The 25,927-nt window shown below is 46.9% G+C and overlaps 1 protein-coding gene across 7 annotated transcripts in view; it reads left to right on the top strand.

Moving 5' to 3' along the window:
* The window catches only part of PACS2 (phosphofurin acidic cluster sorting protein 2), a 79,818-nt gene that overhangs the window by 23,362 nt on the left and 30,529 nt on the right, over nucleotides 1-25,927 (top strand). For 2 of the 7 annotated variants that reach the window (XM_075760234.1, XM_075760232.1), the window contains exons 2-11: nucleotides 5,551-5,638; nucleotides 10,039-10,128; nucleotides 14,765-14,890; nucleotides 16,941-17,103; nucleotides 18,150-18,223; nucleotides 18,983-19,039; nucleotides 21,033-21,092; nucleotides 22,380-22,537; nucleotides 24,563-24,653; nucleotides 25,374-25,448. In XM_075760234.1, the coding sequence (XP_075616349.1) occupies nucleotides 5,551-5,638; nucleotides 10,039-10,128; nucleotides 14,765-14,890; nucleotides 16,941-17,103; nucleotides 18,150-18,223; nucleotides 18,983-19,039; nucleotides 21,033-21,092; nucleotides 22,380-22,537; nucleotides 24,563-24,653; nucleotides 25,374-25,448 (982 nt within the window). Of the gene's footprint in view, nucleotides 1-5,550; nucleotides 5,639-10,038; nucleotides 10,129-14,764; nucleotides 14,891-16,940; nucleotides 17,104-18,149; nucleotides 18,224-18,982; nucleotides 19,064-21,032; nucleotides 21,093-22,379; nucleotides 22,538-24,562; nucleotides 24,654-25,370; nucleotides 25,449-25,927 lie in introns of all 7 variants that reach the window. The other 5 variants (XM_075760230.1, XM_075760229.1, XM_075760228.1 and 2 more) reach the window with 3 other exon arrangements.

Raw genomic sequence — 25,927 nt, 5'->3', positions numbered from 1 at the left:
CAAATAGCAAATATACCCATGCAGAATTCCTGGATCTTTTTAAAATGACGCAGATCTGCAAAGTTTTGACACTCCCAACCCTTTTGCAGTTTGGAGCAGGTATATTTGTAATATGTTTGAAGTGAGCAGGACAGTATTTCAGCTGTGAGGGGATAGTGTCTGGCTGTTCATGTGTGTCCTTGTGAAGTCCTGGGTAGAGCCTGTTGCGTAAAATAAGCTGCCATCCTCTTACCTGTCTGAACAAGACCTGCTTGCTACAGCATTTCTACGGATCTTATTCTCTAGAATCTTAAGACATTAATTCTCTGTATTAATGCTGGGAAGAGGATTTCAAGATCCTTGAGAACAAGAACAATGAAAATACTTGCTCTGCAATTGTTTCCTGGCTTCTTAAAGCTTACTTGAATGGATCTGTAGCTGGAACAGCTGGCTAAGAGGTTGCTGTTTTAGCTTGGTGGTAAGTGTGAATGAAGGAGAAGATTAATACAGGACTATTATGTTTCTTTGCAAGTTACTCAGGTTATGTTTCTAGCATGACAGAAATTGGGGTGCTTGACCTCTGCTTCCTCATTTAATTTCTTCTTGCCTTGGAGCTTACCTGAGAATGGGACTGAGATTAGATCATTTTGAGGGAATTAGCTCATAAGCTTTGGAAAGTAAGGAAGCATTCTTCCTGCAGCTTCTACCATTGCTACCCTTGCCCGGAGGCCCCACTCTGATGCTTCAGTGACATTAGAGGACAGCTTTTCTCCCTGAGGTAACTCTCCTAGGCCAGTATAGAGCCCTGCCTTTAGCACATAAGTGGAGCAACGAGTACAACCATGTGTTGTTGTTTTCTTCCTGGGCACGTGCGAAGCAGGCGTAAGAAACTGCTTGCGCAGTTGGTTGGTCATGCGCTGCGTGTGTTCATACCTTACTTAAGCAGCTGTCTCTGAAAAATGCTGTGCAGGGCTTCTTGCTCCTGCCTCTCCTACCCAGACGCCCCTGTAGCTATGTGCAGAGTGGCTCTATTTGTCTGGGCAAGCGTGTGTGTAGGCGGGTGTCTCCCTCCACTTCTCCTTCAAGTGGCTCGCGATTTATTTTGGGACTGACTTGAGTGCACAGTGCCAGCTCAGAGCGAAACACTTGAAGTCGAGGTTGAAAGCTTTGGGGCCGGAGGCTGTTTGCTGTCCTGAAATGCTGAAATAACTTGGGCGCGGTGAAACTGTCCAATGATCAAATGGAAACCAATTCCTTCCTTATAGCCATTGGCTAATTGAGGTTTACAGACCTTGGAGGAGAGCACTCCTGGCATGAAACATTTTCTCTAGGAACAATGTCTTCACAGCCTTTAACCTGGACAAAGGGTATCTGTAGTGAGCTACAGTCTTCCTGCCCCAGCTCCCCTCTTGCACTTGGAGTCCCCTATAGCTGTGGATGCATCTGTTGTTATTCTCGACTTCTATGGGGCTTAATTAAAATACAGGTCTTTAATTTTTAATTTTTCCTTCCTGTTGATTCGACTGTCTCTGCATGAGTGAGGTCTCAGTGCAATTACTGTGCTCCCTGTGGAGAAACAGACATTTAATTCAGTGAGGCAGACTCTTTCTTGGAGGGGGTTTATTTTCCTGATCTTCCTGCTCGGAGGGATGCAAAAGCAAAACATCCAGTGAGTAAAGAATGTGACGCTTTATTTGGTCATTCTGGACATGTTTGCTGGATCTTGGTTACAAAAATGTTATGTTCTTTGCAGATTAACTGCCTTCTTGAGCAAAGAGCTCGTGATGAAGCTATTCAGCACAACTTGCATTAGCAGGGCGAGTCGAAACCATTGGGTCAAGTCCAGGTTTCCTCTTTAAAACTGTGTTCTTGCAGCAGTGATGTAAAAAGATGAAGAGTTTTATTCTTGTGGAACGCATTAAGCTGGCTCATGATTTGATTTGTTAACCTGAGAATTGGGTCAGGCAAGTACCTTGTGCCTCCTTGCGATGCAGGGGATGTGTGTGACTGGAGGGGACACAAGCTCCTCAGCAGGCGCTGCCTGCTGCTGTGTGGGACCCAGCTGTGCTCCTAGCAGGGAGATCTACTAAAACCTTTAAAAACCTTTATGAACCTTTAAAAAAGGGTGGAAATCTTGGCTCTCAGATTTCCATTGCCCTTGTTTAACACTGCTTTGGCTAACTTAGTGCTTTTGCTTGCTGAACTCCCCGTGTGCAACCATTGGTCGCTGCTGAAACAACCATGCAAAGAAAGGGTTTGTCTGCACCTCCTGTATTGCAGTCCCAGGCTTTTTATAGACCACTCAAAATACTTCAGGCTCATTCAGCTCCAGACTTGAGGCTTCCTCAGTTCCCCTTGTGTGCGTGTGCTAGGTTATTTTCTGTGTTCACGGAGATCATGTATGTATTAGAAACTTACAAATGTAGCCTTGTTCTTTTTTCAGATCTTTCCAGGTCCACCTGTGTCTGTCCTGTTTTCTTACCAATGCTTAATCTTAACAGGCTCGTTGATAGAAATGTTTTGTGAGACTGATCCCCTTCCTGATCCTTGACGGAAGTGCAGCAAAACCTAGGCAAAAGATAAGCGTATGGAAGGAGGTGCCGCCGTTATCAGAGGCAGTTAGGGCAGACAAATTCTTGCTGTACCCGCAGGTGTGAGCGGTTCAGGATCCTTGTACTGGTGGCAGCGGCACCATGCAGGCTCTGGATGCAATGACATGCTTGGAATATGCCTTTTCATGATTATTTGAGTAAGGTACGGCCCCTTTCTGCCACATATTCTGAAGGTTGCTGCGAACTTAGACTGAGGACCCGAAACAGTAAGTGTGTTGAGAGTAAGAGTGATTTGGAGGGATTTAAACTCTGTCTGATTTCTATTTTATTTTCCCCCTCCCTGATGGAGAATATAAACATTTCATTGTTTTTTTGTGTGAAGCGCCTTTTAGTACCAGCAGCTCAGCAATGGGGGATAAAGAAAGCAGATGTGTCCTGTGCCTTTAACTGCTTTTGTTTTTCTGTTCACTGTAAAGGAGGCTTTCAATTTTTTATTTTTTATTTCCAAGCAGCAAGTGCTCCACAGGGCTTGATCAAAGCTCATAAATGATGAATTGAAGGAATGCCCGGTGGAGAACAGAACGCCCTCCTTGTGCTCTGCTGTGTGCGCTGAGAACACCATTGTTTCTTCCCATACCTTTTTCATTCTGGAGCTCGGGGCCGGGGAGAAAAGGCCTTTGTTCCTTGCTTGTCGGTCGAGACAATGCCAGTGTGTTGTCCTACCTCTGCTCTCAGCACCTGACCGGCCCCAGCTCTGTGGGTTTTGGCAAGCTGAGCGCGATTGTCCTCCAGCTACAGTGTTACAAAGAAAACAAATGGCATCACAGCCTCCTTCCTCCAGATCCTGGCCCGGCTGCTTCACTGCAGTGGCCGCATCTGTCTGTGCTTGCTCTTTTGTTCAGGATGCAGAGGGAAAGCTGGCAGCCTCTCCTGCGCCCCAGGTTGAGGGCTGCAGCTTCACCTAACTTCCAGTGCACAGGGACAGTTGTGTTTGTGGTTGAATGTGCTGGCCTGCGCTCTCCTGCTTCCGCAGATGCCTGCTTCGCTCAGGGGGAGGCTCTGGCCGTGGGTGAAAGCGTGCTTGGTTTCCCCTCCGCCAGCCCAGCAGAAGCTGCAGCTGTCCTGCCCGCTTCTGCTGTCCCTCCTCCGGCACCCAGCGCCTCCAGGCTCATTCTCTCTGGCACGTTTGTCTCGATGACACTGCACACAGCTGCTGGTGGTGTGACGGAGGGGAATGGAGGCCCAGGCAGACCCAGTTTTTCCACCTTCCTTGTAATTTCTATAGCATCTCTGGCTGCGCTGTCTCCCGATGCAAAACTCTGCAAACGAGAAGGCTTTTAGTTCTCTCTTTCTCTTGGTTTTTGGGGGGTTGATAGCAGAAACGAGTGCTTTGCAAATGAGTAGGGAGAGCAGATAGCGTGGGCTGGGGTGGAGAAGAGGCTGGCAAGGACAGGTTTGGAGAAGTGCTTGAGTGAAGACCATAAGAGCTAAGACCGCCTCTTCCTTGTTCCTAGCCCTGTGGGAGAAGGCAGAGTTCAGGCAGAGCCACAGGCATTTCTGGATGAGGCAGGCAGCAGTTGCCTCAACATCTGCCATTGCTCCGTCGGGAAGAGTCTCTGCTGCAGTTTTGCACCCTGGCTGATTGTGTCCACCTTCAGGCATTGTAGCAAAGCAATGTTTCAGCTTCCCACCTGGTGCAGAAGGTGGTGGAGGTGCCAGTCACCCTTGCAGTGGTGACTTGTTGGGTTCCTGACATCAATGTGGAGTCCTGTAGTTCCAAGTGCAGGCTTCAGTCAATGGCACTTGTGCTACTGCTGCCTGGGCATGCATCAAAGTCCAGCGTCAGCTCTTCGTCCCTTCCCATCTACTGCTGGACTTGACCCCTTCATGAACAGCCCTGATGTTACACTTTTATCTGGGAGAAAGAGCCTGCAGTGGGTTTCAGAGGAGCTGTGCTGAGGCTTGCTGACATCCCATGGCAGATGCCAAAGGTGCCCATGCGGTAGGGTGGGGACCTGATCAAAGGCAGTGCCAGCTCCTGGCCAGCACGATGGATGATGTCTAGCCCACCTGGTAACTTTCTCTGGCCTCTACTTTCCTCAAGCTGAGGTGTCTTTGCTTCAGGTTTATCTTTCCCTGAAGTTTGTTTCTAGGCATGCCTTCTTAATTACACTAGCTGGCGGTAACTTTGCTGAAATTGTCCCAGTGCCAATACCATGGTCCCATAACCTCAGAGCCTGAACTCAGATGCACCTAGTCCAAACTTTATCCCCTCCCAAGCTCCCTGTGCTGGAAGGCAGAAGTGCAAACAGCTTTAAACAGAACAATGTAGCATTGCCTGGGTAAAGAATGTGATTTACTTGCATATGTGTGGCATGTGAATGCCAGGGCCAGAGGGCACCGCTTGAGTCCTCTCTTTTTTTTTTTTTTTTAATAGTTTTTCCTTTCTTTTTTTTTTTTTTTTGTCCTCTTTCCCATTAGAGATGCCTGAGCCACTTGCTGGCACTTTTGTTTGGGGGTGAGGAGGAGATTGTGTGGGTTGACAAGAGGAGGTGGGAGTGAGATCTTTGGGAGCCAGGAGTCTGAAACTGAAAAAGCCAACAATCTAGGAAAGCTTTGTAGACAAGTTTAAAATTAGACTGACCTAGTGCTTTTATATTGCTGGAATTTAATTCCTCTGACCCTAAAGTTTTTGGCCTGATTCAGAGCAAGAGTTCCCAGGCTGTGGTCGGTGCAAGTCTGTGCTGTGAGGTACTTTCATTTGGCCGTGGGTCTGTATCAAACAGAGAGACATACCTCCTGTTCACCTCCTTGTATTTGTGAAGGGCTGGAGAAATTCAGTCTGAAAAGCCAGGGAAGCCTCACATATTTCTGATGTCTTTATGTCTGTATCAGCATGTGGCTTGTGTCCAGAGTCCGTTCACCCTCAATCTGGGATACTGCTGTGTGTAAAAGCTGTTCAGAGCTTTTCCTTTTTCAGGCATGACTGTAACTGTTTCTCTTCTGTTCCTGTTTGCAGGTTGTGCAGCTTGACATTAAAGAAACTGGTAGTCTTAAAGGAATTGGATAAGGAGCTTATTTCTGGGGTCATTGCTGTCAAAATGCAGGTAATTGCCGCTCAGTTCTAAGAATTAAATGTATTGATTGGGTAAAAAATACTGGCAGATGCCTAAACTGAGCCTCACCTCCATGTGAGGGTCCATTGCAGCCACGGATGACTTCTCAACTACATTAGGACATTCTGGATGTGTGGAGAGTCTCTTGTGATCCTTCCCGCCTGTTCCTACTAAATGTCACTTGTAAGTGAAGAATATTGTTCGCTGAGAGCTCAGCATGAGCTTATCTGTATGTAAAAATGCTCTTTACAGATCATATGCTGTCACCTCTTCTTCCTGAGCTGTCACTAAATCCAAGCCTGGTTCTCTATGTAGCACACTTCAGCTCACTGCAGGGCTGAACATCTTGGTAACGGTCCTGGTTTGGGGGGGGGTGTGTCTGGAGACTGGGCCTTCTTCTGCTGATGGGCAGCTCTACTATCAGGAGTCCGACTCATTTCATAGCCAGGTGCTTGTCAGTGGATTTGTGCAGTGCCTGTACATTTTGTTTCCATAAAATACAGCTGTCATCCTAGGTAAATAACCCACTTTACAGCATACGTTTGTGCCATTTAATTAGGTGCCTCCATGTAGGTCACACTGCCTGCAGGCAGGCTAGGAAGGAAGGGGACTCGGTTCCACAGTGCGTCGCAGCATCAGTTCGACTCACGTGCTTCCAGCACTGCAAATGCCAAAGTACTTAATGAGTAAAAGCCTAGCAGACCTCTGAGTAGAAAAATGCCATTAACCGTACTAAAAAGCAGCTGCTTTTCAAATAAAGCCAGGAAAGCCCCTGCAAAGAGCTGGTTGTATCAAAACACACACAATCTAGCTTGGAAATCGTGAAGGCTCTGTGGTGCAAGAACATGCAGCTAAGGATGTAAGCAGCATCTCTGGTCTCTGAGCAGTCCAGCTGGGGTAAAAATATGTCCCTCTGTGCTAGAGGGGGTTCACACACCCACAGCAGGGAGCAGAAAGGCAGGGGAATTGTTCACACACCTGGATTCATGGGAATCTTGGAATAAGCAGGGCTGTGGGTTCCCAGGCTGTCAGATACTGCTTATGGGAGGCTGAAAGGATTCCATGTATTTGTATTCCTAAATGATCGATGCATCACTGTAAGGGCCTGAGGCTTATTAGTGAATGATCTATGTGTAGACAGTGTCAGACTTGGGTTGGAGAATTCAGTAGCTTTTACTGGAGCAAAACCTTCTTTTCCTGTCCAGGTTACTGCTGACTGCTTACAAATTTATGGGTGAAAAGGTTGGAAATACTGCCCCAGACCTGCAGATCCGGAGGGAGTTTTTAACACGTGGGAGTTTCTTGTCTGTTTTGGGTGCATGTCGGGGTCTACCTTGCTACAGTAAGTCAGACACTGGACCTAAGCACTACTTCTTCTGCGGCCCTTTCTACACCAGGGCAGATCCCTGAAGAACTGGAAGGCAGAAGGACTTGCCCTGTTTGGGGTACTCATCTGCCAAGTCCCAAGCTGCAGCTCGCATCCCCAGGCCATCCTTCCTTTGCCTTTGATCTGTCATTCCAGTTGACCTAGAGGTGACAGTGGCTGGAATGACTGCTGTCCCAGAGGGTGCCTCACCTGAGGTGTCCCTTGTGCTGGATCAGCACCCATATTTCTTTGTGATGTGCTGTTTAACGGTGGGTCAGTAGCAGTGCAGCTGTCTCAGACACAGGCAGATTTGAAGCCCTGTTATTAAAAGTCCCTTTATAGCTTGCAGGTTATGATGATGATGCTGACAGGCTCTTTTAGAGACACTTAATTTGCCAGCACTCGGGTTTCTGACATGGCTGGTGTTTGAGGCTGGTGCTACTGGGATCATTAAATATACGATCTCCATCAAATGACTCACTGCCTTTGTATGGGGAATTGCGAGAGGGAGGTGTCAGGTGCTGGAGTCCTTCCAGAGGGGATGACTGAATTCAGACCTAATGAGAGCATCTTACCTGCATTTCCCATGTCTCCTCGCAGCCTCCTGAACAGTGATGTTCAAAGAGTTGTCAGATGTGTTTCCCGAGCTGTTGCTGTATTTATCTGCTGCAGTCTTTTAAAAGCAGCTATATTTGGTCTTTCATTAGATTTCGAGTTGCATAACAAGTAAAGCAAGATTGCTGCTATTAGGAGCTTTGCAGCAATGGAACAGATGCCGTTGTTGCCAGCAGCGAGGCTAGCTGTGCTTTACTTGCATGTGTGCTGCTTTTCCTGGGGGGAGCCTGCTCTGCTGTCTGTCTTCTCATCTGCTGGAGCTTAGGCACCTCAGCTTTTCCACAGAGGAGCCGGTGCTGTGTTGTGCAGGAGTTGAGGCACTGCTGCAAATCGCAGCATTAGCTCTGGCTGCCCGAGTGATGTGTTTGAGGAGGAAGGGATGTAAACGAGTCCTGCTTCTCTCTCATTTGAGGCTGATATGGGCAGACCAGATTTTCCTTTGGATGTAGCTGGGAGGTGTTTACCCCTCCTAGTCTGTGTCTGATTTCCCAGAGTTACAGTTCTGTGCTTCTGGGAGATCAGCCCGTCTGGACAAAGCCAGATCTGCAGCCTCAGCAGAACATTGAGCCAGGGACCTCTGAAACTTGCCACTGTGTTTGAACAGTGCAGAAAGATTTGCTAGGCAGCAGTCTGTCGTGCTTTTCTGCTAGTTTTTCCTGAAACGTTCCCTGAAATGAAACGTTGTGCTATTTACTGTGTGAACAACTTGGTTAGTGTACAGCAGCCCAAACACGGTGTTGATTTGGAGTTGCCCTGTAATACTATCAGGTCTCCAGGCTCCACTGCAGCGCTTAGTGGATTTTTTTTCTCTTATAACCCCACCTACTTGCAGTTGTTTAAACAGGTTAAAATCACAGAATGGTTTGGGTTGGAAGGGACCTTAAAGATCACCTAGTTCCAACCCTCCTGCCATGGGCAGGGACACCCTCCACTAGACGAGGTTGCCCAAAGCCCCATCCAACCTGGCCTTGAACGCTTCCAGGGATGGGGCATCCACAGCTTCTCTGGGCAACCTGTGCCAGTGTCTCACCACCCTCACAGGGAAGGATTTCTTCCTAATATCTAATCTAAATCTTCCCTCCTTCAGCTTAAGGCCATTCCCCTTTGTCCTAGCACTCCATGCCCTTGTAAACAGTCCCTCTCCAGCTTTCCTGTAGGCCCCTTTAGGTACTGGAAGGCTGCTATAAGGTCTCCCCAGAGCCTTCTCTTCTGCTGGCTGAACAACCCCAACTCTCTCAGCCTGTCTCCATAGGAGAGGTGCTCCAGCCCTCTGATCATCTTCGTGGCCTCCTCTGGACTTGCTCCAACAGCTCCATGTCTGTCTTGTACTGGGGCCCCCAGAGCTGGATGCAGTACTCCAGGTGGGGTCTCACCAGAGCAGAGTTGAGGGGGAGAATCCCCTCCTTTGACCTGCTGCTCATGCTTCTTTTGATGCAGCCCAGGACACGGTTGACTTTCTGGGCTGCAAGTGTACATTGTCGGGTCATGTTGAGCTTCTTGTCCACTAACACCCCCAAATCCTTCTCCTGAGGGCTGCTCTCAATCCATCGTCTGCCCAGCCTGTAGTTGTGCTTCGGATTGCCCTGACCCATGTGCAGGACCTTGCACTTAGCCTTTTTGAACTTCATGGGGTTCGCATGGGCCAACCTCTCAAGCCTGTCCAGGTCCCTCTGTTTGGCATCCCTTCCCTCCAGCGTGTCAACCGCACTACACAGCTTGGTGTCACTGGCAAACTTGCTGAAGGTGCACTCGATCCCACTGTCCATATCACTGACAAAGATGTTAAACAGTGCCGGTCCCAATACCGACTCCTGAGGAATGCTACTCGTCACTGGTCTTTACTTGGACATCAAGCTGTTGACCACAACTCTTTGAGTGTGACCATCCAGCCAGTTATCCACCGAGTGGTCCATCCATCAAATCCGTGCCTCTCCAATTTAGAGACAAGTATGTCGTGTGGAACAGTGTCAAAATCTCCTTTTTTCCCAGGGAGGGGTGTGCGCACAAAAAGAAAAGACCAGTCTGGCATGGCTAATGCCGGAGATTTAAGCATGATGCTGCAGCCTCCAAACCCAGGAGATGATGAGTCCTTGTACCTATTGGCTGAAGTAAAAACATGAGACTTGAACTTGAGGGGTGGGCATTGACTCATAGCTTTTGAATGCTGGGGTTTGGGAGAACAAAAGCTGCTTTGTTGCAGTTAGGGACAGTAAATATGCCCAAATCTTTATTAGCAAATATCTCCCTTTCATCTCATTAATATTTCACAGAAGTGCAAGGTCAGACCCATCCGTTCACTTTCTCTGTGGTAGTCCTGACAATGTTTCCTGGTTTTCAGTAAATAGGACTGGGGTGGTACGTAAGGGCTGGCTTCTGGGAAATTCACCCGATGGACTTTGTTTCTGTACAGGGCTCCAAGCGCATCCTGCGGTCTCACGAGATTGTATTGCCCCCGAGTGGACACGTGGAGACGGAGCTTGCGCTGACCTTCTCGCTGCAGGTAAGGTGGGACGCAGCCTTGGGGCGTGTGTGCTTGCTGGACTTGCTGAGCTCTGTGCTGAGTAGAGATGCGTTGTGGGTCTGAGGTGAAGATCCTTCTAGTGCTGCCAGATATGCTTGTTCTTAAGGCAGTCCCAGCTGTTTCTGAAGAGCTATCTGAGCTCTTTTGGCTTGTCTCTGGGCAGTCAGCTGTGGGGAATTTGAGCAGAAATGGCCTGGATGCTTTCAGGATCTGGGGAGGGGGAAGCCCACTAGGAAAGCTGCCATATAAACCCTTAGAATTGTTCTTGGGGCCAACCTTGCATCATGGAAGGCAGATCTCTTATTCCTGACTTATCTGGGGGAACAGGCAAGTTAGACGCTAGCTGCAATTTGCATGTCCTCAGTGCAACAACACATATTTGGCTGAATTCCCTCTCAGCATTGAGGAGCAGGGTGCTGGTTTGCAGTGTCAGGGGGCCTTCCTTGTTATGCGTCCTGTGGTTGGAGCCCAGGAACGTGAGGACTTTGCTGCGTTCTGTCCTCTTCATGTTATGGCTGTGGCAGGAACTGGAGCAGAGCAGGATGACCCTCTTTTGCCTTTAGTTGCCTTCCTAATGAATGGGGACTGGCGAGTGGCAGCCATGGGGGGTGGCATGGAGCATCAGGCTGATGAAAGGCAGCAGTAGGAGTGGGACAGGTGAGCCTCCAATTTGGAGTTGCCGAGGGAGGCACCATTTGGGGAAGCAGGAGCAGTACGCAGACAGTTAGTCCTGGCTCTAGAGTCATAGGAATAGTTGGGAATTGAAGCAATTGTATTTTAGTGATTCCTCTTTTCCTCAAAGCATGCTGCCCTGGTGCTACCTCCTGAGCAGGGAAATAAGGTAAATATAGGCTTGCTTGCTGCAGGCAAGAGGGAGGATCCTGCATGCATAGCAGAACCAAACAGACACTCAGAAGCATTCATATCTGGATTATCTGTGGTTTGGGACTATTGGTTAGATGTTGAAGTCAAGAGTTTGATCTGGTGAGGAGAAAGGCTCAAGTGATGATGTGAGACAGACTGGTGATTGCTCTGAGAAGACCTGTGCAGACTCGAAGCAGATAAGATTTGATTGTAGACGGATGATAACCCTGTGGCTGCCCAGGCAGATACACAGATGGCTGATGCTTCTGGTTCTGTCCTGATGCAGCCCACAGACTGGTTTAACTGCAGCATTCCATCCCCTCCTTTATGAACAGGAATAACAAAGCCACATGCCAGGAATATTGTATGCTTGGGTCCTGGGGCTGCAGCTTTCCCATGGTTGGGAGCAGAGCTGTAAGATGAGCCAGGTCACCCTCTGCCGGTCCTGTGTCAGCAAGGAGCAAGTATTTCTGCAGATCTTTTTGGAAGTCATTGGGAATGTGGGGTTTTTTTCTCGGACTCAGAGCAATGCTGCAGCAGGATGCAGAGCATTTCCCTTGAAGGAGCTGGGAATTGAGCCAGAATAGGGGAGAGCAATGTCCGTGACAGCCTTCAGAAGAGGTGAGCAAGCTTAATGCAGAGATGTGCTGCTGGTCTCTGACTGCAGGAAGGATTGGTGGTCTTGAATGCAGTAAGGCCTGGGAAGCCTTCCTGAAATGGCACAGCAGAATTTTTATGACAGCTTTTATTGTTTCTTAATTGGATGATGGCTGGAAGTTACTCCTAGCTAACAACTGTAGCTTAAGCCAGATACAGGCTGAATTTAGTGCCTGGGATATATTTGAGAGTGGAGATGGGCCACAAAGTAAAAGCACATGGATGTCACAGCACAAGAAGGTCTCAGTGTCTTGCAGCAGCCACTATCTCCATATCACACTCTTGATATCAACTCTTCAAACTGTATGCCTTGCTTTGTGCTAGCTGTCTGGATTTGCAGCCCATTGTATCTTCACAGTCACTGCCTTCTCAGCTGCTTCTCCTGGGTGAAATTCTTGTCCCTTGCACAGAGCATTTCCTTGTCAGAGCCAAGCTAGAAAGGTGACGGTGCAGGCTGGCATAATAGCGAGCAGCCCATTGTGTCTGGCAGACCTCCGCTCAAACAGAGGGAGGAGTTTCCTGTTGCTCTGTTACACAGCTGAGATAAGACTGGAGTTATTGGTGTGTCCGATCCTGTTTCGCCTTGCTAGCTAGGGTTAGCCCAGCAGTAGTCGTTCTGGCAGGTGAGCTACCATCACCCTTACTGCTGGAATGCCTGCTTTTCCTGACCCTCCATGGGTTTCACAGGATCAAGTGAAATTCCCCAGGTATTCCAAGCACAACGTCGCAGCTCTCTGGAACACTTAATTCCTGTGTTTAATCTAGTAAACCTTTCCAGATGAAAGGAATTACATCACTGGGGCTTCAGAAAGAATGTCTTGCCCTGACTCTCACTGTTCCAGTGTGTGTGATGGCTCCCTCTTCTCACCCCTTGAAGGTGCCTTGGAGTGTTTGGTGCTTCCTCAAAAAGTCTTGTTTTCAAATGTTTTGAGCCAAATGGTTTTCCTCTCCAATCTCTGTCATGGACTGACAATTACTGAAAAGTTTTGGTTGGAATTGTTCTGTAGGGTTGATAAACCATGGCAGATGTTAAAAATAGCTTGACTGTTCAATGAAAATCGCTTGGCTTTTCTTCTAGAGGCCCTTGATCTTAACTGAGGAGCTGAATGGCCTGAGTGTCTCTGTAGCTTTCTTTTGTCATGTCTTTGAATGCTCATCAGAGGCCTCCAGGCAGCACACCTTTGAAAAACAGAAACTTGCACATGTGTGGACTTGAGCCGTCCAGTTTAATCCCTGAAAACTTGTACACATTGAAATCAAGCTGGCCTGGGACCAAGCATGACTTTGGACTTTAGTTGCAGGCTTGTACTTAAGCAGCCTTGGTGTGGCCCAGGTGCCTTGAGCTAAGAGCAAGGAGTCCCTCTCCCCTGCTGTCCTTCTAACATGTGGAAGGGCCTCGGAGGCAGGGAGACAGTAGATTTGAATGCAAAAGGTGCCTCTGGCTTTTTGAGCCCCTCTTGCCCCTTCCCCCCAATACCTTTCTTCCATCCTTGTTTACGGATGTTGAACATCTGTAAAGTCACAGGTTCTGTGTGTCTGGATGCAGGTGTGTTTTGAGGTTGTCTTTTAATGGCGTGGACTGCTGTTCCTCTTCTACACAGCTGCTTCCTTGTGCAATGCACAGTAGATCTCACCCTTGCAGAGCAATCAGTTAATTAGTATTCTGCTTGTTTGTGTAGCCACTGCTCCCAGCTCTCTGTGTAGCAGTCAGGCTTGCTCTGGACTGCAAATTAATATCTCGGGGTTTCTGGTGGTACTCAGCATTTGTATTTATCAAACGTTTTGATAGGCAGGGAGTTCTTTTCACAATGTCCTAAGAGGGGGGAAAAAAAAATAATATGTAGGTGTTGGCTGTGAGAGAAGCATCCTTCACTTGGGAATGTCCTGTTTGGGATTTCTGCAATTAGGTTCTCCTGTCTGCAGGTTACTTAGTGCTATGTGTTTTGTATATTAGGAGCACGTGTCCCATTCACCTGTCTTCTCAAGATGAGTCTCGGCTACCTGGTCAGGTGGCTGCTGTATCTTTTCTTGAAGATTGTTCTTCCTTTGCACAGCTGCTTCTGCCCACAGCCGGTGAGCTGGGCCCTAGGGCCTGTCTGTCAGTGCTCTGGTGGGCATCCTGGCAGAAAGCAGGGCCTGATTGCACTCATACTCTGTGCAGATGAGCAGCGCAAGCTGAGATAGCGTGGTTAGCCCCACTCTTTCCCTGATAGTCTCCCCTTGACTTCAGAACCTCTCTGTTCTCGGGGAGTTTTTTGGGTGATATATAAACAAATGCATTTTCTTCTATGGAACGTGTCTTGGAAGCATTTATGTCTTTGCAACACAGCTTGGCAATAGGACAGGATTTTTCTTAACTACTTAAAATACAACCACTTTAAGCAATAGAAGTTTGAGAGTGTTAATGCTGGAAAACATTGACAGTTGCAAGAGCCACGTGCCTGAAGGAGACAACATCATCCTGGAGAGGATCATTGCGTGACCATGTAGGTCTCCATGCTTAGGCAAAAAAGGTATCGGCAAATCCTTGGCGTCTTCATCGCTGCGCCTCTCTTCACTTGCCATTCAGAGCACAATAACCTCTTAAACGTGAGCAGTAGAGGGTCAAACGCTGAGAAGCGTCCTTGTGCTGGAGGGAAGACCGTGTCCTGCCGAGAGTGCAGGGGTCTGCAGTTGTCCTGCCACTGACCGCTCTTTGCACAGGGGCAGCCTGTGCCCCGGCCATCCCTCTGGGGCTCCGGTTCTGGGCAGCCTCTGTCTAGCTGCTGGTGAAAGCATCTCCTAGAGACTGCTCATCTCTCTAGAATGGGACTTGGGCTCAGGCCTTCCCAGACTGAACAGCTCCTCTGTGCCCCTAGATTGTGTGTTCAGTGTGCTTGGCTGGGGAAACAAAAGCCCAGAGCTGAATTATTTGGGCAGAGATGAAGGCTTCCTTGGGATAATAAAGGATTGTCCACTGAGCATGAGTTAGCTGTACACACTTCTAAAAGCCTCAGGGTTAATCCCTAGGAATGAAGTTTACTTGCGAAGCAGGCAGCTTGGGAGATAATGTCAAGAGATGTAATAAACTTTTCCATTATATTTCCAACCACAGTACCCTCACTTCTTGAAGAGAGAAGGCAACAAGCTTCAGATCATGCTGCAGCGGCGGAAGCGGTACAAGAACCGAACCATTTTAGGTTACAAGACTCTGGCTGTGGGGTCTATCAACATGGCTGAGGTGAGCAGCATTTGACATGATCTCTGTTTACAAAGGTGGACGTTTTCCCTTCTCTTTAAACCCAGTGTTGTCACTTTCCTTATTCAGAAGTACCTGGCAGGATTTCATATGGCTGTCTTAATAATTGTAATCAGTATTCACAGGGCAATGTTTTAAACAGATTTTACTACTGAGTAATAATATTGGACATTTTCTAGATAGTATCTTGAGAGCGAAAGCTTTTACAAGGCTTATTACCTTGTTAGGGCTTTGTTGTTGTGTAGTTTTTTTAAAGTTAGGGTGCAGAACAAGACAGATAAGGTCACTTGGGCAAGCCTTCCAACTCTAAGAAATGTTAAAGTTAAAGCAAGGTTTGCGGTGCTTCTGTGTGCCGCTGTATGAGAGTTCAGGATGAAGTAGCTTCTCTCATTTTGCTTGAAACACCTTTTGCAATTCTTATTTCATGGCTGTTGGTAATTTAGGTGGAGTTCTATTCATGAGGAGTAAATGATAAAATTAATGCTGGAATCAAATATGGATAAATTATTCACTGAGGCTTTCTGAATAGCTTAGCTCCATGCTTCGTTATTTCATGCCCTGCTTAATCTCTGCTGTTTGTGTCTGAGTATTTAGAGATGGGTTTAGCAGTAGCAAGTTCAGCTTAATACCAGTATTTTTCATCAGACTGCATTCTGTCAGCAAATCATTTCCATCCAAAATAAGCTAGTGTTAGGCTGTGGTAAGTTAATTATGAATTATTTAATACAGTAGTAAGACCACTCCTTGTGTGTGAGTTCAGCTTCCCTTAGACTTGCCGGAAATGGTGAACTACCCATTTGAATTGGCCAAATTCTGATTTGTGGTGTTGTAGCTAACACTTTTTCTGTACCATGTTTGATTTGTTTAAGAACTAGAAATTAAATACTGCTGTAAGGCAGAAAACATGTGGGCCCATTAATTAGACCCATCAGTGAACTTCTAAGTGTTGGGCATTTGCTGCTGCTGCGTGTGGTTTTTCTTATGTCTTTTTGTAATATCAGCTGACTGAGGTTAGAAGGTCAAGAATTTTCAAAGATTCACTGTGTTAGGAAATAGTTGTTCTCCAGCTCATCTGGAATTGAAAGACTTGAAATTGAAGACTTCAGGGGAAAAAAATTACAAGCCTCCTCCCCTCCCTTTGCAGTTTATAGTATAATGACCCCTAAACAGCAGTGACACATTTCTTAAAAACCAACCAAACAAAAACCCACCAAACAAAAACCCCCTTCTCTTAGCTGTTGAAACAAAGCAATGAATTGGAGTTGCGAGTCTGAGCAGAGTTTAAGAGCAGGGGGGCGTATGTTCCTCATCAGCTCAGGTCTTTTTAAAGCCACGTGAGGAGCTGCCAGAGCAGCCTGGTGTGTGTTAGAAAGCTGAGGTGTAGACGTGGGAAGCGCTTTCTGACTCCTATGGGGCAAGAGAAGAATGTAAGTCTTTGGTTCTAGGGAGAGTCCTGTGATCTGTGAGTGGCAAAGGAAGGAGAAACCCACACAGAGATGTCCCTCTGCCTCCACCATTGTCTTGTTTTTCATGACCCACTGCTTCATTGTTCTGGGGTGGCCAGCTCCTCTGAGATTCAGGTGCCAGCTCTCCGGAACAGGGCTTTGCATCTGTATCTCACCAAGGATTTTTGCCTTTACTGGCTCTTCTGCTGGGCTTTAACGCAAAATTAAGTTCCTTAATTAGGTGTTGAGAAGATTGGTAACTTGATAATTCAAATCAATACTGTATCATGGAAGCAAATACATAGTACTGAGGCAGTCAAGTATTGTGCTTCCAGGATGAGCTAATCAGCTGTTGAGCTCAGAATGCTTTTTCTTTAATTCTATCACTCCCATTAGTAGTCAAATAAAATCTCAACTAGCATTGTGTATTGCCTGCAAGTGGCTCCTGTAGTTGCAGGGTGTTGACTTGCTTCTGTGCCTGGAAATGTGGAGTAACTCTATTAACATAAATAATTCCTGTAGTATGCAAATTATGTAAGTTTAAATACATTTAAATGCAGATTTGTACTGCTTAATTTCTGTCCCAGGTCATGCAGCACCCAACAGAAGGTGGCCAGGTTCTGAGCCTTTTCAGCAACATCAAAGAGGCTGCAGTGAAGGTAGCAGAAATCTGGATCTTCTCCTTGTCAAGTCAGCCAATTGACCATGAAGACAGCACTATGCAGGCCAGCCAGAAAATCAAGTCTACAGGTAAGAGTACAACCACATGCTCTGAGGTCCAGTGTCTTCCTGAACTAGCTGGAGTTAAACCCCACCTGGGCTGAGATGCTTCCTGGGACAATGAGAACTGGTTTGCACAGGTTGCTGTGTCTATAACTGATGAATGCAAAGAAAACTCACTTTGCAAACCTGTTGCTGTGTTAAGAAGGGAGTGTGACAGGAGTGGGGGATTAAATTGTCAAAGCTTCTCCTGCATATCACACCTGGCCTGAGCCATCCAGCAAGGGTTGGCTGCGTTCTCACCAACGCTCTTCCAGCATTACTGGTGGGTGTGTGTAGAACCTGTAGCTTCTCATCTGGCTAACAGTGTTGTATTCAGGAGATTCGCATTTAAGCTACTCTTCCAACTTCTTTTTCCTTTGAGTAGTCTACAATAAATCTCATTAACTTAGATGATACCTGCAAACCTGCAACATGTTTTGCTGTGGAGTATGGCCTAGTTTAATGAGTGTAAATCCATGGTGATGTGCACCATATAGGGAAGTCATTTGGTTTCTATTTGTGACAGTCTTTTTATGTGGCACCAACCTTCTGCTCACTGCTAGAAGAGTGACCTGTTGAAGGTAGTGCAGGCAAGTGGTGTTGTGTGTTGTTGCCTGAGGCCAGGCAGCTCACCTGAAGTGTCAGTGAAGGATTTAGACTCTCCAGAGATGTCTTACTTGCTCCTTTAAGCCAGTTATGCTCATGTTAGGGGGGAAAAGTAATTTCCCTTGTGGAGAAATGTCTTCACTTGCTGCTGTTGACCAGATGGTTCTTTCCAGGGTAAAAGGGGGTGGTGTTTCAAGGAAACTTATCTGTATGCTGGTCCTTTCTTCCCATTAGATGTGTTTCTCCTTGTTACTTACCTCCAGGCAGTTCCCATCTCACTGATTCTAGATAAACCAGCAAGCATCTCCTTGTGTGTCTCCTTTCTTGATTTGTGACTGTTAGTTGGCCTTCTCTGCTCCTGAGATGAGATTGTCCCCTCACCTTAAAGGAGTTTCACAGGATCTCTCCCCTCTTTCCTTCCCTTTCAGACAACTATTCCGAGGAAGAGTACGAGAGCTTCTCTTCTGAGCAGGAGGCCAGTGATGATGCCGTACAGGGCCAGGTACTGTTTAGGGCATGGCTTCTCCCTGTGAGAGCTTCAGTAGAGCGTGTACACTCTCAGCTCATGCTTGAAACTAAAAGCCTATTTCTTTAGCTAAACCATGACAGTGCGAGACTGTCACCAAGTGTTTAGCTGCAGCGGCAGAAGGCCTGCACAGTAACCCATTTCTTCCACCACGCTGTGATTTATCTGTTCACGTGTTTGGATTTGAGCTGCCTTTAAACACTAAAACATTAGCATCCTTGTGTGTTTCTCTGCTTAATGGTTAAGGCTTCAGTTGATTGCTTCTGTAATGCTGATTGGATTCCAAGAGCCCAACTAGATCTCCAGCTGTAATTAAAGGGCCAGTGGGGTCTGAGTCTGTCTTTAGTCTTTAATACCTTCTGCAAAATAGGTCCTTACGGAAAGCCCCTTGGCTAGATGTGAGATGCTTTTGAGTTTGGGTCTTGTTTGCCTTCAGACTCTGGCATCACCTGCCTTCCACCTCTTGGAGGGTACTGAGACAGGAACCCACTGAAATGTGGGGCTGTGACTATCCTTGTTCCTTGAATGTAGAACTAGGGCTGTTTTGCTTCTCCTAGCTGTTATTCCTGGCTCTCTGCAGACCTGGTTCACTTCCTTTTCCCTCTGCCATCATAACTGCAATTATGGCAGATGCCTGGAAGACAGAGCAGCAGGTTCATCATCACATTTTTAGCAATTAACTGCTCATGTGTCCCGAAATCACAAAGGTAACCCAGAAATCCTCTTTCTGTTCAGGATTTGGATGATGATGAGTACGAGCTGGGGAAGCCCAAGAAGCAGCGGAGATCGATAGTAAGAACGACGTCCATAACCAGGGTCGGTGGAAATTAGTTTTACTAACACTGACGGGGTTTGGCCAGGATGCGCTGTGCATGTGGCTTATGGGAGCACCAGTACTAGAAATGCCGGCCCAGCAGAGAGCTTGGGAGCATAGTCATAGCACGTGAGGAGCTAGCAAAACCAGGCAGCTCAGGCAGTGGGGCAGTCCAGGGTGTGTGTATGTGCTGTCTTGAGCGTCCTTTGGCTGCAAGGGTAAGGAGCAACAAAAATCGTGTAAGTGTATGAAATTCCACCCCCGTGAAGAAGCCAGTGCAGGATCCATGCTTGTATAAGTCCTGAAAGTAGCTTTAAGTGAAGGGAGGCTCTTCTGATTGTGCTCTGCATGGGAGAGGCCAGTAGAAAGGTTTCAAAATGAAGTAGCTCAGTCAGGGGCTGGAGCTTGACAGCTAAGCCTGAGAAGGTGCATGTGGTGCTGAGGCAAAAGAAGTAGCTGGATATTGAAAGCTTCGGCAAGTCGCATGTGGCTATCCACCCTCTCACAGCGAGCATGCGTATGCCTGCCAAGCTGCACTTCTGTGTGGAGCAGTGAGTTGTGCTTGACCACGCCATAATGCAGGTTTCTGCTTACACAAGTGTTTAAGCACATCTGTGATGACAATGACTCAGAATCACCAGGATGGGCTAGGTTTCTTTGTGGACTTAGTACGTTTGGAGATCATTGTACCACCTGTGAGGCTATTTCTGAAATCCATGTTTTGGTAAGGTCTGAAATAAACCCTATTTTGGCTTGAATCTGACACTAAAAAGATCCTTTCTATGAGACCAGGAGCGTGCTAGTTCATATCCTTGGTGTTCTTAGTATTGTTTTCAAGAGTCAGTGACCAGCCAGAATGAAATACACCACTTGGTCATTAACTGAGCAGTTTCCTCATAACAAGAGTGATGTCTTTCTATCCCTGACCTCTGAACTGATACTGAATCTCCAGTGTGTGGGGCTGGCAGAAAACTGGGGTCAGAGGTAAAGGGCTAGGTTTGGAGGTGTGGGGCAGTGTGAAGAGTCTGAGGCCAGAATGGGAGCAGGCAGTTGGACTTGCAAGAAGAGCTCACGTGAGATACAGGAGAGCCAGCACATGAACAACTTTCTTTGCCTAAGAGTGGCCTGGTGCCAGCCATTTTCTCCTCCCTTTCCTCCTGACGCAGGGATGGCACCTCAGATGATCTGTACCAGCACTCATGCCTGGGCCCTTCTCACCTTCCTTTGCTGCGGGGCATGCATATTAGGTTGGTCACTGACAGAAAGGTTGGGTAGCTCATGGCAAATCTCAGCTGTTTGGTCCTGTAAGAAAGAGATTGCTCTTGGGGGCAAGTAAACACAAAAGTGCAGCAGTTTGGCTTGTGTTGTTTTGGACTTGTTGCCTGCTGTGTCCAGGATCTGGGAGTATCAGACTCAGAAAGCATTTTTCTGATAGGTGAGTGCTAAGGACAAGATCCCACAACTTTTCAGCAGTGCTGCTAGTCAAATAAATGAACCTGGCGGGATGAACTGCAAACTCCTGGAAAAACAGGGCTTTGTTGGTAGAAAACGCATTTGTACTTTGAGTCAGTGGGTAGATGCCTGTGTTGTCTCACACTTGTTAAGAATCAGAAAAGTTGACTGTCAAATGTGTGCCAGAAATTTATGACACAGGTACAGGAGGTGATTTGGCAGATAAAAGAATTTGTTATCCACTGTGTGTCCAACCAAGAGTGGTGTGCCATCTGTCAGGGCCAGGTTTATAATGCTTGGTGGTGTGGGACCAAGTTCATTGCAATGCAGGAGAGAAAGTATCATAGGTATGGAAAAGCTGATTTTAACATGAGAACAGCAGAGACTTGTGGTGCCAGGAGTTGTTTGATTTGAAGCAGCAGCTAGAGCACCAGTGTCAGATGTGTATGGGCTTCTTGCAGACTGGGAGAAAACAGTTCACTTACACTTCACTTATGTAAAAGTGTCTTTGATTTGCAGCAACAAAACTTCAAACAGAAGGTTGTGGCGTTGCTGAAGAGGTTTAAAGTGTCTGACGAGGTAAGTCATTCAGTCTGTAAGCCTTCCTGTCTGTGTATTGCCCTCTAACTGCTTGGTGCACCTTGCTTTAGTTTTCAGGAACACTCTCCTGTTTCCTTCTAGTTCCCTTAATTTTGTTTTCAAGTCTGCAGTGGAGATGACCTTTCCTTACACCCTGGCCTTGCATGGAGTTGAGGGCCAACTTTAAAATGTCATCAAACGTTTTCTAGGTCGAGTTTATCAAAACCAGATTTTGGCAACCTCATATGTACCCATTAGTTTTGCAGACTGCTTTGAAATTATCTTTGACCCTTTCAAAGGCAAGTAGTCTATGGCGTATATTGCTTGTGGAGTTAAATCCCAGCCTGTTTGATCATCTTACCAGAACAGCCAGGCAATGACATGAAAAACTTGGATAGGGAATGCGGATCCACAGGAGAGTCAGCCATCTGGTCAGAGCTGACAATGAAAGAGATCCAGAACCCAAGAAACCTGTGTAACATTAAGTATCTAATATAAAAATAGTTAACATCTCAATTGGCTGCCCATGTGCTGATTTTGTGGCTTGTGGGAAAGAGTGAGTAACTCCTCATGCTTCCTTATGCTTCCAAACAGTCCTCTTAGCTTTGCTGTTCTTCCCAAGTTAGCTCAGCAGAGTCAGCACCCATAGCTGAGGTCTCAGCCAGCTGACCTGCTGCTTTTCTGGAGCTGCCATTGAAAAACAAGCTCTGAACTGTGTGCAGCTGCCTGTTTACTCTGGTGCGTACGTGAAGCAACCTGTGCAAGTTTTGTGTGAGTTGTCTGTTCCCTCTGGCTTTGTGTGTGGGTGGCAGCTGGTCCTTGTCCAGGTTTCAGGCGCCTCCTGCGGACATTTGTGTCCCTTCTACCTGCTTGGGTATCAAATCAGGAGGTGTCACAGCAACTTTTTGAGTAAAACCCAAGACAGGTTACATGTTGAGAGTACTGCATTTCTGTACTTTTTCTAAGAAAACTGGGACTCCATTTAGGGGCCTTTTAAAGCTTTGTTTATAAAAGGGGGTTGAATAGTGGACATAATCTATGGTTAATAGCTTGTTTGTGGATGCTTAGTCCAATAGGTAACTCCTGTTTAACCAGACACTGACAAACTTGACCCAAAACCAGTACTTCTCATATACTCAGTGTTTCTGTTGGATATAATATCCTTGCACTAGGAACAGAATCTTACTCCCAAGACTGCTGTGCTGCAGTCCTCAGGGGAGCTCAGCTGACGTGGGATCAGTCTGGCTCTAGCAGAGTCAGCGATGCCCACTTTTGTCCTGCGTGTAGGTTCTGGATTCAGAGCAGGACCCGGCAGAGCATGTTCCAGAGGTGGAGGAGGACTTGGACCTTCTGTATGACACACTGGATATAGAGAACCCCAGTGACAGTGGGCCAGAAATGGAGGACGATGACAGTGTCTTGAGCACTCCAAAGCCAAAGTTAAAGTAAGTGTGGGGTGGCTGATACTGGGCCAGAGAGATACCACGCACAGTCTGAGCCCGGATGAGATGTTTCTATTCCTACCCCTCCATTCTGGCTTTTCCCCTCTTGACCTGGTGTCAGAACCCTAGCGTGTGTTGTTACAACGTGAATGACTGCTTGTGAGCTGGGGGTGGGTGGGTGGGTGAGGGTTCCTAACTTCCCTTTAGTCTCATTTCTTCCTTGTTCCCTTTGCAGATGTTCTGTCTGCTTTGCCACCTGAGCACAGCCATAGGAATTGCTGGCAGGCAGGCAGTAGAATTAAACCATACACAGGTGTTTTGAAGAGGTGGTACAAACAGCCAGGAAATCTGTGCTAAAGCAGAAGGAGATGCGGTTGGAAGCTGCAGAAGTAGAGGCAGGGATGGACAAGGCAGACTGTCTTTCTGGAAAAGCTGATAAGACCCTATGTGGAAAGAGAGTCTTTGCAGGGATTAAGGAAGCAGAACTGCAGGAAACAAAGGAGGTCCTCAGAGCCCGTGGAGACTGACTGCAGCACACATAGATACGTGCAAGCCTATTCTGAACTGGCTTTTGTGGGCACTGATGTATGGGCAATCACGGCACTGTGGAGCTGAGCTGGGGATGGCTGGCTCAGGGTCTCGAGCAGATGCAGAACCCTGAGTTAACAGAGCTGTGTGACGTCCCTGCCAAATAAAGACTGAAAACGTGAGACTGAGCTGCGCTCATGCTTCTAGCTGGCATGTGGTTGCATGCTCAGGCCTTCAGTGTTGTCAGTAGACTATCTGCTAAATGCCGGCTAATTACCAGGTGTTACAATATTCTAATGAATGTAGAATAACCTAGTTTGGCTAAGAATAGATTCTGAGTCTGGAGTGACTTCTTTCCTATCAGTGAGCCAGATGATGTCAAGGATAGACTGGGGCAGCAGTGGTAAGTGATGGGGCTGCTGGCCTATAAAGGCGTTTGGAGCTTGACCCAATATATTGCCAGTTCGTAGGCCCTGCCTTGAAGGGATTTGAAAGTTAGATATCTTGTGGTAAGCAGCTGCTTTGAAAAAAGCCAAAATGTTGTCCTGTATGCACTGAGAGCTTGTGTCCTATTCCCTGGAGCCGAGGAGCTAACTGTTCCGGGATATGTGATTGCTGGAATAAGAACTTCCTGTGTCTGGTCCTGGGGAGACACTCTGTGGTTTGCTGTGTCCCGTTCTTGTGTTCATATCTTGAAAGGGATGTGATAAATGCTGATGGATGTAGGCAGGTTTTTCCTGCAAGAAAAAAATCAGTTCCTTAAATTGTAATTGAGTCTTGTAGCCTGGTGTGATGAGCTGCCTTCTTACGTGGAAGCGCAATCTGATTGTACACGCTACCTTATCTTATTGAACAAATGTGTAATTGGATCCTAGGGCTGGCAGCCAAGTCCAGATGCAAGCTGGAAATAAAATGTGCATTAGCACCAAGAGTCACTTACCCGCAGGAGCAGAGTATCGGTTGGGGGCAGTAACTCTACTTTCAGTCAAGAGCTAGACCCTGTCTGGAATGGCAGGTAGTTAAATCAGTGTTTGCAAAGCTGAAACAAGAATTGCAGTGTGAAACTTTGCACCTGGTGCTTGGGGTAGTGAGGACACAACTGCTTGTGTGGGGTGAATGCGCATTCTTTTCTCCTGTGGGAAAATGCTGGATCAATGCGCCCACCCTGGATTTTATGGAAACAAAAGCTGCTGTTGGGTGTGTAGTGCAAGAGCGCGGAAATGTTCCTGGTAAGAGCTTTATAAGTATGATCTGCTGCGTGACAGGTGACGTGTTGGATCCATTAGATGAAGTGGATCTGTCAGTGTCAGGGCTATGCAGGGGTCCCTGGACTTTCTGGTTTCTCTTGCTGTCCTGGAGACCTCCCCCTCCTTTCAAAAATAGCCTATAAATTTTACTGGAACCATTAGGGAGCAGTCGTGTTGCTTTGCTGTGAATGGGGTGGACTTTCTCTGTTAGTGTTTTTGATAATAAGAAACTGTTTTTGCTTTTCTTATTCAGACCTTATTTTGAAGGACTGTCACACTCCAGCTCTCAGACAGAAATTGGTAGCATCCACAGCATCAGGAGCCAGAGAGAGCCATCAAGTCCTGTAAGTCATGTTTCAAGAAGGTTATCTATCTGCAGGTAAGATAGCAGACCTGCACTGTCTCTATTTGCATGTGTAAATTAAAGCACCATCTCCAACCTCTTCCAAAGACTTGGATGCAGAGATACGAATTTTCTGCTAAGAAAACATGCTTGTTGTTTTGGGGTGGGGTTGTTCTGGGGTTTGTTTTGGTTTGCCTTTTTTTTTGTGGTGTTTTGTTTTTAAAGCAAATATTAACTCAAGGGTACATCTTCAGGTTATGTATTGAATACTTACTAACAGTATGAATAGCTCCAGATTCCTGTGCACTTGAAATGACTGTCAGGAGATGTTCCCTGGGAGTTTTAGGGACTCCTTGGCACTGTTTGGAGGAAACTTTATCTTACTGTTGTTGGGATACTTTTCACGGGGGCTGGAGTGAATGCTGAGGGGCAGTTCATCCCCTTGTGGGGATATTCTGTGCGTATTAGGTGCATAGAATAGCAGTCCTATTCTAGGGTACGCATTTGCCTCTACTGTGTGTATTGTGCATCGGCTACTGCTTTGCCACATCCCACACTAATGTGATCAGTCCTGGTGTGAGCAGGAAGCACTCCTGGTCATCTTGCAGAGCTGTGCAGTGTTTAAACAGAGAAGCGTGTCTTTTGAACAGCCTGATCCAGAGCACGGGCTGAAAACTGTGCTGGTGCCATACCTCCTAATGATTTTTCTCCTTTCAAGCAGGTGGAAGTGCCTGAAAAGACAAAGAGTCTTGGAACCAAACATGCAGGCGACACTATTTCTGATACTGTCTCTTATGTAAGTTGAAAACATGCTTGTTAATGTTCCTCCTGGCAGTTTGAGTGTCAACTGTGAACTGCATTCTGTAGCATGTGTCCATCCATATAGTTGCACGTGCAACACAACTATATAGTTAACATTAGCTGCAGTGAAGATAATACTGAGCTCCGTTCCTGCCCTTAGTTGTTGGAGGTTCTTGCCTCAGCCTTTTGAAACTGAAATGTTTTACATGGCCTTCTGTTTAAACAGCCTTTCTCTTGATTTGAGGAAGGCTGGCCCAAACTATGCTACTGAGCACGTGTATTGTCCTGAAAAGTATTCTCAGGGCTGTTCCATTTTATCAGACAGAAGTATTACTTCATGCTGAATTGGCAGAAATCAAACTGGTCCTGGAGTAAAAATCCCAAAGCTCAAGTTGCTCTACTGTGGACATGCTGTTTGAAATATTTCTCCCATGTCTTTCTCTCTCTGCTAGTTCATTTGGGTAAACTGAATTA

The sequence above is a fragment of the Balearica regulorum genome, chromosome 8 (assembly GCF_011004875.1).
Source record: "Balearica regulorum gibbericeps isolate bBalReg1 chromosome 8, bBalReg1.pri, whole genome shotgun sequence".
Lineage (NCBI taxonomy): Eukaryota > Metazoa > Chordata > Aves > Gruiformes > Gruidae > Balearica > Balearica regulorum.
This window is presented reverse-complemented; position numbering and strand designations above follow the sequence as displayed.